Source organism: Phyllostomus hastatus, unplaced genomic scaffold (assembly GCF_019186645.2).
Source record: "Phyllostomus hastatus isolate PE091 unplaced genomic scaffold, TTU_PhHast_1.1 phas_contig_80, whole genome shotgun sequence".
Lineage (NCBI taxonomy): Eukaryota > Metazoa > Chordata > Mammalia > Chiroptera > Phyllostomidae > Phyllostomus > Phyllostomus hastatus.
In genome coordinates, this window is record NW_025333960.1 from 37,730,009 (window position 1) to 37,743,819 (window position 13,811).

General features: G+C 41.5%; 1 protein-coding gene across 3 annotated transcripts in view; it reads right to left on the bottom strand.

Annotated features, from left to right (window-relative positions):
* Window positions 1–13,811, bottom strand: part of EPG5 (ectopic P-granules autophagy protein 5 homolog) — a 94,202-nt gene that overhangs the window by 59,840 nt on the left and 20,551 nt on the right. For all 3 annotated transcript variants that reach the window (XM_045849815.1, XM_045849814.1, XM_045849816.1), the window contains 7 exons: window positions 13,603–13,708; window positions 12,650–12,764; window positions 12,070–12,220; window positions 9,008–9,163; window positions 5,582–5,739; window positions 4,315–4,469; window positions 2,513–2,653 (listed from right to left, as the gene is read on the bottom strand). In XM_045849815.1, the coding sequence (XP_045705771.1) occupies window positions 2,513–2,653; window positions 4,315–4,469; window positions 5,582–5,739; window positions 9,008–9,163; window positions 12,070–12,220; window positions 12,650–12,764; window positions 13,603–13,708 (982 nt within the window). The remainder of the gene's footprint in view (window positions 1–2,512; window positions 2,654–4,314; window positions 4,470–5,581; window positions 5,740–9,007; window positions 9,164–12,069; window positions 12,221–12,649; window positions 12,765–13,602; window positions 13,709–13,811) is intronic.

Below are 13,811 nucleotides of genomic sequence, written 5' to 3' on the forward strand. Positions count from 1 at the left end.
AGTGGCTTTTATTCCAGAAACAATGATGATTCAACATTTGAAAGCTAGCCAATGTAATTCACCACAGTAAAAGAAAAAAGGATAAAAGTCGTAACATTATCTCAATGAATGCAAAAAACAAAAAGCAACTGAATAATTATTCATGAAAAAACTGAGCAAACTAGAAACAAACTTTCTCAGCCTAACGCAGAGCATCAATGAAAAACCTACAACTAACATACTTAATGGTGAACTTTTGAGCACCTTCCTCTATGAGAGGGAAGGGAAGAATGTCCACTCTCACAGCTTCTGTTCAATACTGTAATAAAAAACACAGCCAATGCAGTAAGATAAGAAAAATAAGTTAAAGGCCTAAAAATTGCATGGAAAAAATCCTAATAAAAACTCTCAACAAAACAGAATTTAAATAGAATGTTTTAAGTATACATTCATGTTTCCTCCAGAAGCACCAGAAAGTGCAAAGAGTACAAAGAAACTACACGTATGAACAGAAAGGTGGAGGCACCTTTTAGATGTGCTTTAAAAAACACTATGGTCCCAACTTTTACACTTCAAGTTAAGCATGTCTCTGGGGACAGCTTACTACTAGAAATATCATGACCAAATTAAAAATATAAGTGTGGCCAAACCCTGCAAAACACTTGAGAGAAAAAGGCCATGGGCTCAACCAAACTGAAAGAATTGTATGACCCACTACAGGTATCTTTGGCCTTCTCAGAAAAGGAGCAATCAAAAACAAGCTCCTGTACTGCAGATAAGGAGCCTTTCATCTCAATATAATCACATCACAGTGGAACACAGAGTTCCATGTACTACCACACTGCCACTTGGGCAAACAGTAAAAAATATAAAAATTAAAAACAGAATTACCATATGATCCCACAATTCTACTTATGGGTACATACCCAAACAAAATTAAAACAAGGTCTCAAAGAGATACTTGCACAGTCACATTCTTTGCGGAGTTACAAGAACCAAAAGGTAAAAAGCAACCTGTAGCCATCAACCCAGGAACAGATAAACAAAATGTGGTATATACATACAACAGATTATATTCAGGCTTAAAAAGGAAATTCTGATACATGCTATGATATACAAGAACCTTGAAAATAGTGTGCTACGTGGAACAAGCCAGTCATAATAAGACATACACTGTGTGATTTCACTTACATGAGGTACCTAGAACTCATAGAGACACAGTACAACGCTGGTTGCCAGGGGCTCGACTGGATGGTGCAGGGAGGAGGGAATGGGGAGTTACCATTTACCAGGCATAGTTTCAGTCTTGCAAGATGCAAGAGTTCTGTGGAAGGATGGATGGCGCTGAGGGCAGGGAGCAAAACAATGTGAGTGTGCTCCATGGGCTGCACTACACACTTAAAAATGGTTAAGATGGCATATTTGATGCATATAATTTACGACTATTAAAGATCAGTCATCTGTCCTGCAGTGACTGTAAGATGGAAAACCCTTTGTAAATAGAAGGCCACAGACAAATACTATTACTTTAAACATGTCTCTCAAAGTTATGACACATGACAATCTGTCATTAGAAAAGCTCACACATTATAGCCTTATCACAGATGGTGAAGAAAACCTTCATTAAGTGCATGCTTCTTCAAAATGGTACACGCATGCAATGGAATACTATTTGGCCATAAAAAAAGGATGAAGCACCTGCCACGACATGGATGAACCCAAAGAACATGCTAAGGAAAGATGCCAGTCACAAAATACCACATATTATACAATTCCGTTTACATGAAATGTGCAGAATAGTTACATCTATAAAGAGAGAGTAGATTTGTGGTTGTTTAGGGCTGGAGGAATGGAATGATTGAGTTTAACAGTTAACAGGCATGGGGTTGCTTTTTGACATGATAAAAATGTTCTAAAATTAATGGTGGTGATGGCTGTACATTTCTGTGAAAATACTAAAAAACATTGACTTGTACACTCTAAATAGATGAACTGTATGGTGTATGAATTACATCAATTGAGCTTGACTAAGAATTATATAAAGTTACAAAAGTGATTGTGACAAATGACAGAAATACACTCTATATGTCTTGCTCAACTTCAACTACTGCTTTTAATTTTGCTTTTGACTAATTTAAATAGTGTCTTGTTTCTTAATCAGAATTGTTTCTTCCAAGGATAAAATATAAAATTATGAAAGCCAAATAAAATTAAGAAATAAAAAGTGCTAATAAACTATAGGCTTATAGTTAATTATTTAAAGTAAAAACCTGTTATTACGGAGGCAGAAAGGTCACTTTGAGGAGACTAAAGAAAAACCATCCCAGCTTTCACAATCAGCAGCTAATCCCAAGTAGGCATGTGAATGGCACAGGCAGAGTCTGAGACACAATGAGTGCCCTCCCACCCTGTTGTGCCCCTGAGTGAGTCATTCCCAGCAGCCACACTGCTTTTCCCACTGCTCCATGACTCCGGGATTTAGAAGAGGAAAAGGCAACACAAGCAAACAGATAAACAAAAGCAGTGTTCTTACCATTCCAACCTGGTCGATGGTGTCTTGAACTCTATCCAAGAGGACAGAAATTATCGCAGGGTGAACAGCTGTGATGCCCGCTAAAAGCTCTCGGCCAACCTTTGAAAAAGTCTCTCTGGTGGACAGGGTAACGTAAGATACCTAAATGCAGGAGGGGGTGGAAACGGCACCTTTAATACCAATTATCAGTCAAAACACATTTCTATAATTTACTTAGGATGTTTTCAAGTAAAGTAGAAAGACACAGCCCGAGTTCACACAATGTTCAAAAAGATGTCAGAACTTCAAAGAACAAAGTGTCTGCTCTGAGGCTGGAAGGTGGGAGGAGAGGGAATGGAGGAGAAAGGTAACTATGTAACAATAACTTAAGAGCTGGTTTCGGAAAGTATATCCTGACGTAGCAATAAAATAGTCCCTTCAGAGTTAAAACTTATCAAAATTTGAGGAAATCACTAAAATGATAAAAATCAGAATGCATTTCATGGGACTACGCATTCTCTCCTACAAAATAACTACAAGAGCTCCTAAAATATCAGTGTTTACCAATTCCTCTTGAGCAGTGTCTTCCAAACTATAGGTGACAATCCATTGGTGCCAATGGCGAACATTATTTTTTAAATACAATGGAATAGAAAAAAAATAGAATAAAACAGAACAGAAAAATGTGAGAGTGCATCCACCTAAAATTAAGTATTGCTTTAATTTCACTCAAGAACTTCTACACACGCACACACAGCATCAGAATGTAATTTTCACTGTGAGTACTGGTCAGACACCTGAAACATTATTCAAGAACACAAAGATTACTTTAGGGTCTGGAGAATGCCAAGATCCAGTGATCAAGCAATTTCAATGTACAGCAATTTTTTCACCACGTGGAGACAGTCTGGAATTGCAGATCCTTCCGGGCCTTAACCTCATGCATGGTTAAGTATACAAGTGTAAGGACAGCCTGATAGGGTACTAGATCCTGGAAAAGAACTCATCCAGTCTGCCATTCTCAAATTGGAATATTGGGTAGAGGATAATAAACTCACAGAATCTTCTTGGAACATAATTTTACCTGAGTTTACTTGTACAGTTTAGAGGAAAAACTTATTTTTGAAGATAAATAGATGACAACCTAAACTGAAAATGTACATGTTTTTTTTTTTTTTTTTTTCGCTTTTTTCATATACACAAAACTCCAATGAAAGTTTTAGTAACCATTTTGGGTTATGTCCCTAGACACTCCGGGGTCCAAAGTTCACTCTCCTCCACTGTTAGGGATGGCTCAGTGAAAAAGAGAAGAAAATGAGAATCTCCTCCCAGCCTGTCATTTTATAGATGAGGAAACTGAAGCCCAGAGCAGTAAGGTATCTTTTTTGATGTGAGATGGGCAATTAGCAGCACATTTAAAATAAATCCAGGCCTTAAAACTCCAGGTTCAGTATTCTTTCCACCATCTCATGTAAACTGACTTAACAGCCAGCCTTCCACATTACTGGCAGGCTCGGGGGGGAGGCGGAGACAACAACAGACAGTATGAAAACCACGAGGGTCAGGCTGTGTCAGATGGTCTATTCCTCACCAGAACTCATGTACCAAATGTCAGGAGTAGTAGGGGAAATGGAATGGGCATGATCTGCATTTTCAATACTCCTTATAGCAAAATGATGTTCCATCAAGTATCTGCTCCCAAGGAGTGCAAACAGTATACAATAGTCACTTTTACTTTTCTAAAGCAATCTCAAAAGAATCAATGAGTGGACAATCCAAAAGAAAATATTTTTTAGCTGACTTCTATAACTTAGTATTCTAACCTCATATATCTCCAGAACAATAATTTTTATGAAGTCTTCATCCACGCTGGTTCTTCTGGCCTGAGCCATCTGAGCAAACGTAGTTAGAAGGCAAATCTCTTCCGAGCTATTCATGGAAGAGAGACACTTCTCGAAGTTCACAAAATGTTCTGGGTCTGCAGGTTCACACCAAGAAAATTAAAATGGGGAATGAGTAAATATATATCACTTTAAGTACTCTTCCAGAGAGAAAGAAGATACAAAATTAAACAACATTCAGAAATACTTAAAGATACAATAAGTTCTTTCTTGAAGTTACTCAGTGTTCCTGGGTCTCTCCTGTATACACAGGAGGTGTACGTGTTGTTAAACTTTCTAGTGGATTTCTACAGACCCCAAGAAGGTTGGGCCAGATAAAATTCCAACTTTAAATAGAATGTAGCCTCAGGTGACATTTCACATCCCCAAGCTTCAGTTTCCTCATCTGTTTCCAAAGGTATTTAAGATTAAATGACACTTCACTAGTAAAGTGCTGTGTCAACTGCAAAGCAGTAGCACTGCCACTAGGTGAGACATCTTCAAAGGCCAACTTGAATCTACTTGGACCAGACAAATGAAAGACAGGCCTGCTAATGAAAACCACTAAGACTGGCAAACTACTCAGCACAAGCACAACATTCCAAACAAAAGCAATTTGATTATAAAAGAAATTTTGGGACAAGAAATTAATAACAGTAACTGAAATACTAATGAAATGTGACACAGTTGCCTATTTCTCAGAGGATGCCATGTAAGCAATATTACATTTTGTCACTAGGGGGCAGTACTGATCAACAGCTTTGCAACACATGACAGAAAATTAATGCTTCAAAGGCAAGTTGTAGAGAGGAATGAAAAAGTCTGTTTAGAAAATATATTCCCTTGATAGAATTTTTCACAGTAAGACAGCAGCAAGCCAACAATGCTTCTCATATGTTTACACACTTGAGAAAAAGGTAGTATATTGAATTTCCTGTATCTTCAAAATAACTCCATGAACTTATCAACCCAATTTTCATTTCCTATCTACAAAATGGGTTTACCATAGAAATAACTGGCCAGAGCATTTCTAAAATAATGAAAATTGGAATTATATTCTAATAAATCAAAAGCCACAAAGCAGTCTCTCGAATTTCAAAACTATAACACAAATACACTGAAGGAAAACATCCTCAGTCCTTCTAAGGGTAAAGAGAAGAAAGCAACAAGGAGGACAGGCACAGGTGTCGCCTGGGCAGCGAGGCTGTACCTTGGAGGTGCTTCTTGCACTCGGCGGGTGGGAGGGCGGTGCAGAGAGTCTCCAGATTCCCGCTCTCCACCTGGTGCATGAGGTAGAAGAGCTTCCAGAGCATCTGGACGGACAGTGTTCCAAAAGGCATTTCTGACATAAACAGCCAAATGCCAAGTCTGCGTGTTTTAAAAAGAGCAGGAAGCATTTTATTACATTATCAGTCAACCTCACCACACTGAGAAAGAAAGCAGACAAACATTCGGCTCTAACAGAAAAAAATAATTCTTAAATCATACTACAGTGATTTTTCTAACACATCTCGGTCATAAACACCTTGAGGACAGAACGGTAAGAGGAAATACAAGGCACTTAGTTTGTGCCAGGCCGCTTCGTGTCTATATCCCCCCTCATTCCACCCTCACTAAATCCAAGGCAACCACTATGGCTGATATTATTCTGATTCACACACGAGGCTGCTGAGGCACAGAACAGGTGACAGGAGGAGGCAGAGCTGCATTCTGAACCAAAGATTCTTTTAAGATCTGAGTGACCAACAGACCGCGCAGATGTGCATGTCTGCGCACAAGTACGGGTGCACGCGTGGTGGGCGAGCGGGGAATCTCTCCAGTGACTTCTCCCTCACCCCAAGCGAAGCTCAAACTCCTCAGTCCTGCATTCAAAGGCCTCCACAGTACAGCTCAGACCCGTATTTCCAACCAGAGCCGTGTCTGCGCTCAGATCAGACCACTCCTAGACAAGCCTGGAGAGAAACTCCGACCTCCCAGCTGCCGTCTCTCCACTTGTGAAGCCCTCTCTGATCTCCGCCTCAGCACTACTGCAGAGGGCCATCCACACCTGACTTCAGCATTACCTTTCCCTTTATCGGTGGTTCTCACACAGCAGTGGGAGGCAGAAAAATAACCTCCAGTCTTTGTGGGAAATGCAGATTACAAACGCCAGCCTACAGAAATCCTGATTTTGTAGGTCAAATTGGGGCCCAAGGACTTGTACATTTTAGTCACCCCAGGTGACTCAGACTCAAGTGGTCCTTAAACGACACAGTAAGAAACAGCACAAGTTGCTGTCATATAGGTACCCACACTAGCCACAACCACCTGAGTGCAGAAATCAGGTTTTGTTCCTCTGTGTATACACCATATGTAACCTAGAGTCTTATATTTTAATTATCCAATACCTAAACCAGTACCTCAAAAACAATCAACATTCAATAAACGCTTATAAAAATTTTATGCTATGTGAATTTTATCTCAAAAAATCTAAATGAAACAGGGAGACTCTCAAAACTATTGTTATATTTTGGGCAAAACTACAAATTGACCAATTAAAAATAAACAAAGCTTATTAAGAGAAAAGACTACTAAGTTATAAAGTGTATGCCTAACCCGTGTCTATGGACCACCAGGTCGCTAGTAGCCCAAACTACCACTGCCCCGGACTCTGAAAAGCAACAGCTAGACTCCCAAGCAAGAGTGGAAAAAACTTCCCTAAAAATTCAGGAGATCCAGGTTTCTTGAACAATTACTGTAACACTCACTCGGGTCTTGACCTTCTTGTAGAAGGGATGCCAAGACAATCAGGAGAATTGTGGAGACCTTGTTTTAGGCTCTGAAGCCCCCAACGCGGCAGACATGCAGCAAGTCTGGCCTAGGCTTTTTTGCTCTGTGTACTTTGATTTTGGTTAGTTTTGTCTTAGGTGGGGAGTGGCTAGTCAGAAATTTCCACTGGAGTGCCAAATAGGTTTAAATTTCATGGCCTTAACTATCTGATACAATTCTCATACAATTTCTTCCCTAAAATAAATTTCCGAAAATAGACTGTACTCAAGAATAGTTTTCAACTTTTTAAAATTTAAAACAATTATCATATATGTGAATTATACACAGATGATGTTACAGGAGCGTTCACAGCTCAGAATATAAGAGCTAGTAAGTTGTTGCACACTTGAAACTAATATAATGTTCAATGCAAACGGTAACTGAAAAATAAAGTTTAAAGCTCTTTTCCAAAAAAAGAGAGAGAGCTAGTAAGTAAGAAGTGACTGCCGGGAGAGCTTTCCTGCTCAGCTAAGCGAGCACAAGACCCGGTGACAGGAGATGAGAGAACACTCTTCCCCAGCCGCAGGCCGGCTTCAGTGGGCAGGTGCTCCTGTACTGACCCGCTGGCAGGGTTCTGCACAGGTTTTGTGGCACCTCATGGGACCACCAAGTTTCTGGGCAATACAGAATGTATAACAAGGGTAATCTAATTGTTTTTATTGCTTTGGGGTGGGAGGAAGGAGAGAGAAAACCATCGCTTTGTTGCTCCACTGATTTATTTATGCATTCATTGGCTGTCTCTTGCATGTTCCCTGACTGGGGAATTAAACCCGTAACCGTTGGTATACTGGGATGACGCTCTAACCACCTGAGCTAGCTGACCAGGGCCAAAAGCAATCTAAAGATAAATTTCTAAGTCTAAGTTCTATTTATCTTACACCCATACCTTCTAAGTACCTGAAAGTGATTAAAACTTAGTCAAGGAGTCTTGGTATTCCTCTAAGAGAGCAGGTATTCTAGTCTTCATCTGAAACCACAAAAGAACCACCACTTACATTTGAAAAATCCTTCGTGGTTTAAAAAACAATTCCACATACTGCTCTAGCTCATCCCTGTGACATACTCATGAGGTTGATGGGAGAGGTGGTATATGTTATCATCGTCTCTACTTTATAAATGGAGAAAGTGAGGCTTGCCCAGGGTATACAAAATAAATAAGAAGCTGAGGCTAAGGGGCCCAGGGTAGAAATGCAGATAGCTCAGCTGGCAGTTCGCTAGTGGAGCTTTGTGGGGCTGGAGGATGGCCCTCATCTCCCAGCAGGGGGCACAATGATGCAGGAAGAACCCACTCCTATTCTTGGCCAGAAGCTCAGGGTACAGGGTGCACTGCTGTGCCCCTGCCTCTGCCTCAAACGTAAGCTAGCTGGAAGAAGCAGCAAAGACAGCGTGGTCAGAAGACAGCATCCAAACAGCCAAAGCAGCAGACCAGGACCCACGACCATCCTGGGCCTTGAAGCCCCCGCAGGAAGACAATCTGAACAACCAAGTCAGAAAATCACTTGTGCCATGCACCGGGCACCTACTCTGCCTCACTGCAGGCCCCAGAGCTGGGTGTGTGAGCCACCCCCTCAAGGCTACCCCGAAAGTTCAGGTGTGCCAAAACTAGATCTCAGAACCCCATTATTCTAAAACTGACAGAAACCTGAAAGAGAGATCATTTCAGTCAACAATGCAGTTAAGGGAACTAAAGCCTGTGAGTTTGCGCAAGGTAAGAAACGGATGCAATACACTAAGATATCACAGAAAAATCAACTTCAGTCAATACTTGCACGTCACTCTTCCTCACCAGCCTGGAGCCATTTCTCAGCACTTACGTCATACTTCTCACCTTTTGGCTCTCAGCACATGCAGGACAGTCCTCAGAAACAGCTCATCAAATTCAACCTGTAGTTTCTCCACGGAGTAGGGCTCCAGGGCCACCCCCACGCCTCGGTTGTGGCACACATACTGTGCCCAATGGTCACTCACATAGCCGAGGGTCATCCTAAGCATGAGGAGAGACAATACAGCGCCCTTCATTAGTGTGTTCAGTGTCGGCAGCTTTAATTCTGTCTGACGCATTCACCTGTTCAACAGAGTTATTGAACACTACTATCTTCTAGGTTCTGAAAAGAATCAATAGGGGCTGGGGAACCTCACCTTCGTAGAGCTTACACTTAGGGCAAACAGACAAACAAAATAAAGTAAAATGTACAATGTGTCATGTGGTTATACATGACATTGAGGAAAATGCACTGGAGAGGAGAAGAAAGTTTCTTTGGAGTTGACGGTAGGAGAGTTGGCTGGGAGCAGGAAAGGCCTAACTGAAGGGGGCTGTGTGCGTGGACACAGGGAGAAACCACAGGGATCTGTAAGGGAAGAGCTTCCAGGCAGAAGAAACCACCAGTATAAAGGCTGCAAGGTGTGTTCAGGCCGTTGGAGACACGGCAGGCAGCCAGTGTGCTAAAGCAAAGTGAGAGAGGCTGGAGAGCAAACCAGGAAAGGGACAAAAGCCAGACCATGAAGGGTCCTGGGGGCCACTGGGAAGACTCTGGCTTTTACTCTGAATGAGACTGGGAGCAGCAGGGACTTGACAGGGGAGTGACATGAGCTGACTCACCGTTTTCAGGGAACACTGGCAGTTGGGAGAGTAAGGGGGCAGTGAGAAGGGGGTGCAAGGGCAAGAGCAGGAAGGCCACTGTGACAATCAGGGAGAAATAACTAAGAATGAGCCAGGGTGGTAGCCGGGAAGGTGGTGAGAAGCTGGGTTTTGGAAGCAGCCTGTTCCACTGACTCAAAAGGATGCATCTCTCTCTCCCGAGTTAGCTCTGCAACTGGAATGTGTTTGTTAAAACTGATGGCATGCCCCAATTTGGCAGCATTTTTTCTTTCTGAGTGGCACACAAAATACATCTTCAGACTTGGGGGCATCTCAGATTTGACACAAGATGGTGTCTGGAAGGCAAAGATGATAGAACTGGTCGCTCGATGGGATGCAGAGTGGAAAAGAGAAAAGTCAGGGATGACACCACGTGTTCTGGCCCAAGCAACCAGAAGAATTAAGTTGCCACTGAGTGAAACTGAGAAGACTGTGGGAGGTGCAGTCTGGGAGGTGGGAAGACAGAGTCTGCTTTGGGAATATTAAATTACCATGTTCTCAAGTCATCCAACTGGAGGTGCTGAGGTGGCAGCTAGATAAACAAGCTTATGATGGAGGTACAGACTGGAAATATAATTCTGAGAACTGTTACAGTGTTTAGGTGATATTTAAAGACATGAGAATGGATGAGAAAGAAAGAACCCAAGCAGCAAGTTGGGATAAAGAGAAGAGGTCCCAGGACTGAGCCCTGAGGCCCTACGACAACAAGAAGTGTGGGAGGTGAGAGTGAAACCACCAAGGAGGCAGATGATGAAGAAGAGCCCCTGAAATGCAGGAGAAGCCAAGAGAAAGTGGAAGCCAAGCAAAGAAAACATAAGGAGAAAGGCTGCTGCGTGAACTACGTGAGTGCTATAAAGCAGGATGGAGACTCAGAATCAGCCATGGGATTAGCAGCACAAAGTCCATCAGTGACCTTCACTCTCCACACCCAGGTCAGGGCAGTGCTGGGGGCAGGCCTGATTGTGCAGAGTTCCAGCGAGAAAGGAGCAAACACTGGAACCAACAGATGACCTGAGGAGGGGGACCTTGTGGAAAATTCTTCCACAACTGGAAGGGATGAGAAGAATCTGTGATACAACAAAGTAAGCAGACAGAAAACAAAAAAAGAATAAACATGATATACTACAATACTCAGCTATAAATATTTGCACAGAAATAATATAGTGACTACTGTCTTAAAACGATGGGGATGGCAATGTCTTTCCTGCAGCGTTATGACAAGAAGAACAGGAGAAGGCACAGACCGGGCGCACGGAGTGTGCCTCAGCCCCACGGCATGTGTGGGAGCCCAAGGGCAGGTTTCACCTCACTCACCAGCAGGAGCAGAAGATGAGCACTAGGACTTCTGATAATAAGTAAATAAGAAATTACTCTCCAAGTCACCAACCCTCCCTCCCCACCATCTCATTTTAATTACCCTCTACTCAAGGTTTTCTCTAGACCTTAAAAAAGACCTGTGACCTTTTCAAGACATCTTATAATCATTTACCTGACTTTTTTAGATGTGTATTTACCATGCACATCTAAAATAATCAAAATCAAATGCAGACAGGAAAATTTCTGTAGCTTTTTTTGGAGGAAAAGAAGGTTGGAAGAAATAATAGGGAATGATGTAGGGAATGACCCAGAGATAAAAACTGATGATACCAGAAAAGGATATAAAATTAATTTAATAAAAAGCAGTAGCTATTCTCAAAATTTATTCAAACTTGATAAAAACATAAACCTACTTTCCACTCAAATAAATCATATGCTTTCCCAGATCAAAAGAGTAGCAACTGACAAAATCTGTACAGTTTTCTTTAAATGATATTTAACAAATTAGGATAAGAATAAATATAAGAAAATGAAAAGAGTGACACTAAAAAGTTATTGCTGATTTTCCATAGCTAAGTGACAGACCCCAGGCAAAAGCTAGGAGATAGAAGAAAACAGAGAGCAAGGGAAGGACATTTTTCTTGGCCAAGTTCAGTTTCTCTGGACAAGTTCAATCCAGCAGTTTCTTTGAGGATGCTGACTCCAAGAACAATTATCAAGCAAACCAGTAAAATTTGAGGTAATTAACCAAATATTTTGACTGGAAGCATTTATATAATTTCCATCTAGCAGATGGTGAGAAAACCCAATTCTTACTTATATGATAAATTAAGACCTGAAGCATACATAGCAGTGTCCATAATCCCAATTATGCAGCATCTGTATCTGACCAGGGTCAAAGCAAAAAGAAACTATGTAGCAACAGCAGTTATTACCTCATCATGTAACCAATTCGCTTTACAAACTGCCTGTAGCGTGCTCTGTTAAAGGTTTCTAGCCCCACGGCCAGAAGTTCCACTAATGAGTTAGCAAAGGCAAAAATTTTCATCATCTCTTGAGGTCTTGTTGTTTCAGGTAAATAATCACCTGAAAGTTAAAATCAGAGAAAAGAAAAAAATTGTAATTACTATGGAAAAACACTGAAAGACACAGGTAGAGATACCTCAATAAGGTAGCAAAGCCAAGACGGAGAATAATTAACAATCCCCATTGCTCTGGCTCCCACACCAATGTGAAATGGGAAACTCAAACAAAGCACAAAATGAAAACTATTTAAGACAGGCAATGTGCTCAGTAGTCAGCCTTTTTGCATTTAAACACTAATTGTAGGACATTACAAGCACAGAGAAAGAAAGTAAGCCTTATTGAGATGTGATACAATCCCCTCTGCAGAGTACTGCTAGCACAGGGGACCCTGGGTCAGGAGCCTGCACGAGGTGTAAGACTTGATGCTGAGTTGCTGTGTTTGAGCCTGCCAATACCACACTTTACGTATGACCAAAGAAATTAGTCTACCTTTTGCCTTAAACCCAAGAAGATGTTGAAAGAGTTCATGAAATGGGAACTGTGATAAAAGGATAACCAAGTCATCTTCATTAAGGAGACTCCAACTGGTTTCAGGGTCTTCATCCTAAAGGAAAAGATGCAAAATCATGTCCACTGATTTGATCAGATCACACTGTGGTCGAGAGTTACAGAAGCTAAATTATCAAAGGTCTCAATGATACACATGTTGTATTCTCACACGTATTCATGGACTTCTCTTCCAAGACAGAGATTTATAGCATCAGTTCCAGAGATGGGCCGCAAATCCCCTGAAACTGTGAGTACAATTCATGTGTATCTGGGTCATGTCCATTCTTCAGTAATAACTAACTGGAGAAAGAAATTCCTTACAGATACACTAACCACTACAGTAGAAAGAAAAATCAATGAGGGTTATCTTGAGAAATTGGATTTTGACCATTAAATTCTCACCAAAAACAGAGAAGCATCTTCTACCCTTCAAATACGAAGATCTGGATAAGAAGTTTGTAAGAGGCGAGGCAGAACCTGGCAGGCTCAGCTCTTTATTACACAGACTCAGATAATCTGTGGGTGAGAGCTCAAGCCCATAAAATTGTTACTACAAAAAACACAACCCTAATACAAAGTTTATATAAATTGTAAATATTTCCAGGTACTAAATGCTCCCAGCTCAAAGGGGAGACAGTCTAGAAAAGGGTGACAGCCTAGCACATGGGATCAGAGCAGAGGCTCCAGAGGCTCCGCCATTTGACAATCTGAATGACTAGAATGATTTGGAACAAATTCTTCAGCTCCCTGCACCTCAGTTTTCTCGTCTGTAAAATGGGATCACACCAGTACTTGCTTCCTGGAGCTGTTGGGAGAATTAAATGAGGTAATACATGGAAAGTGCTTAAAACTCAAAAGTGATTAATCAAAATAATGCAGACATCATGAGTTACCTCTTCTCCTCCTTCATCCACCAGTGTCCACAACCCAGACGCAGGCCCCGAGGAAGATGGCTTCCCCTCACTGGGCTTCATGTGGCACAGGAACTCCGCTCGGTTTCTAAAGGACAAGTGAGACCGCCCCAATCACAATCACAGAAAGCCCACGTGCGTGCGTTCTGATCACCCTCTCACCCGGAAGAGTCGGACATCGACTCAGTCTT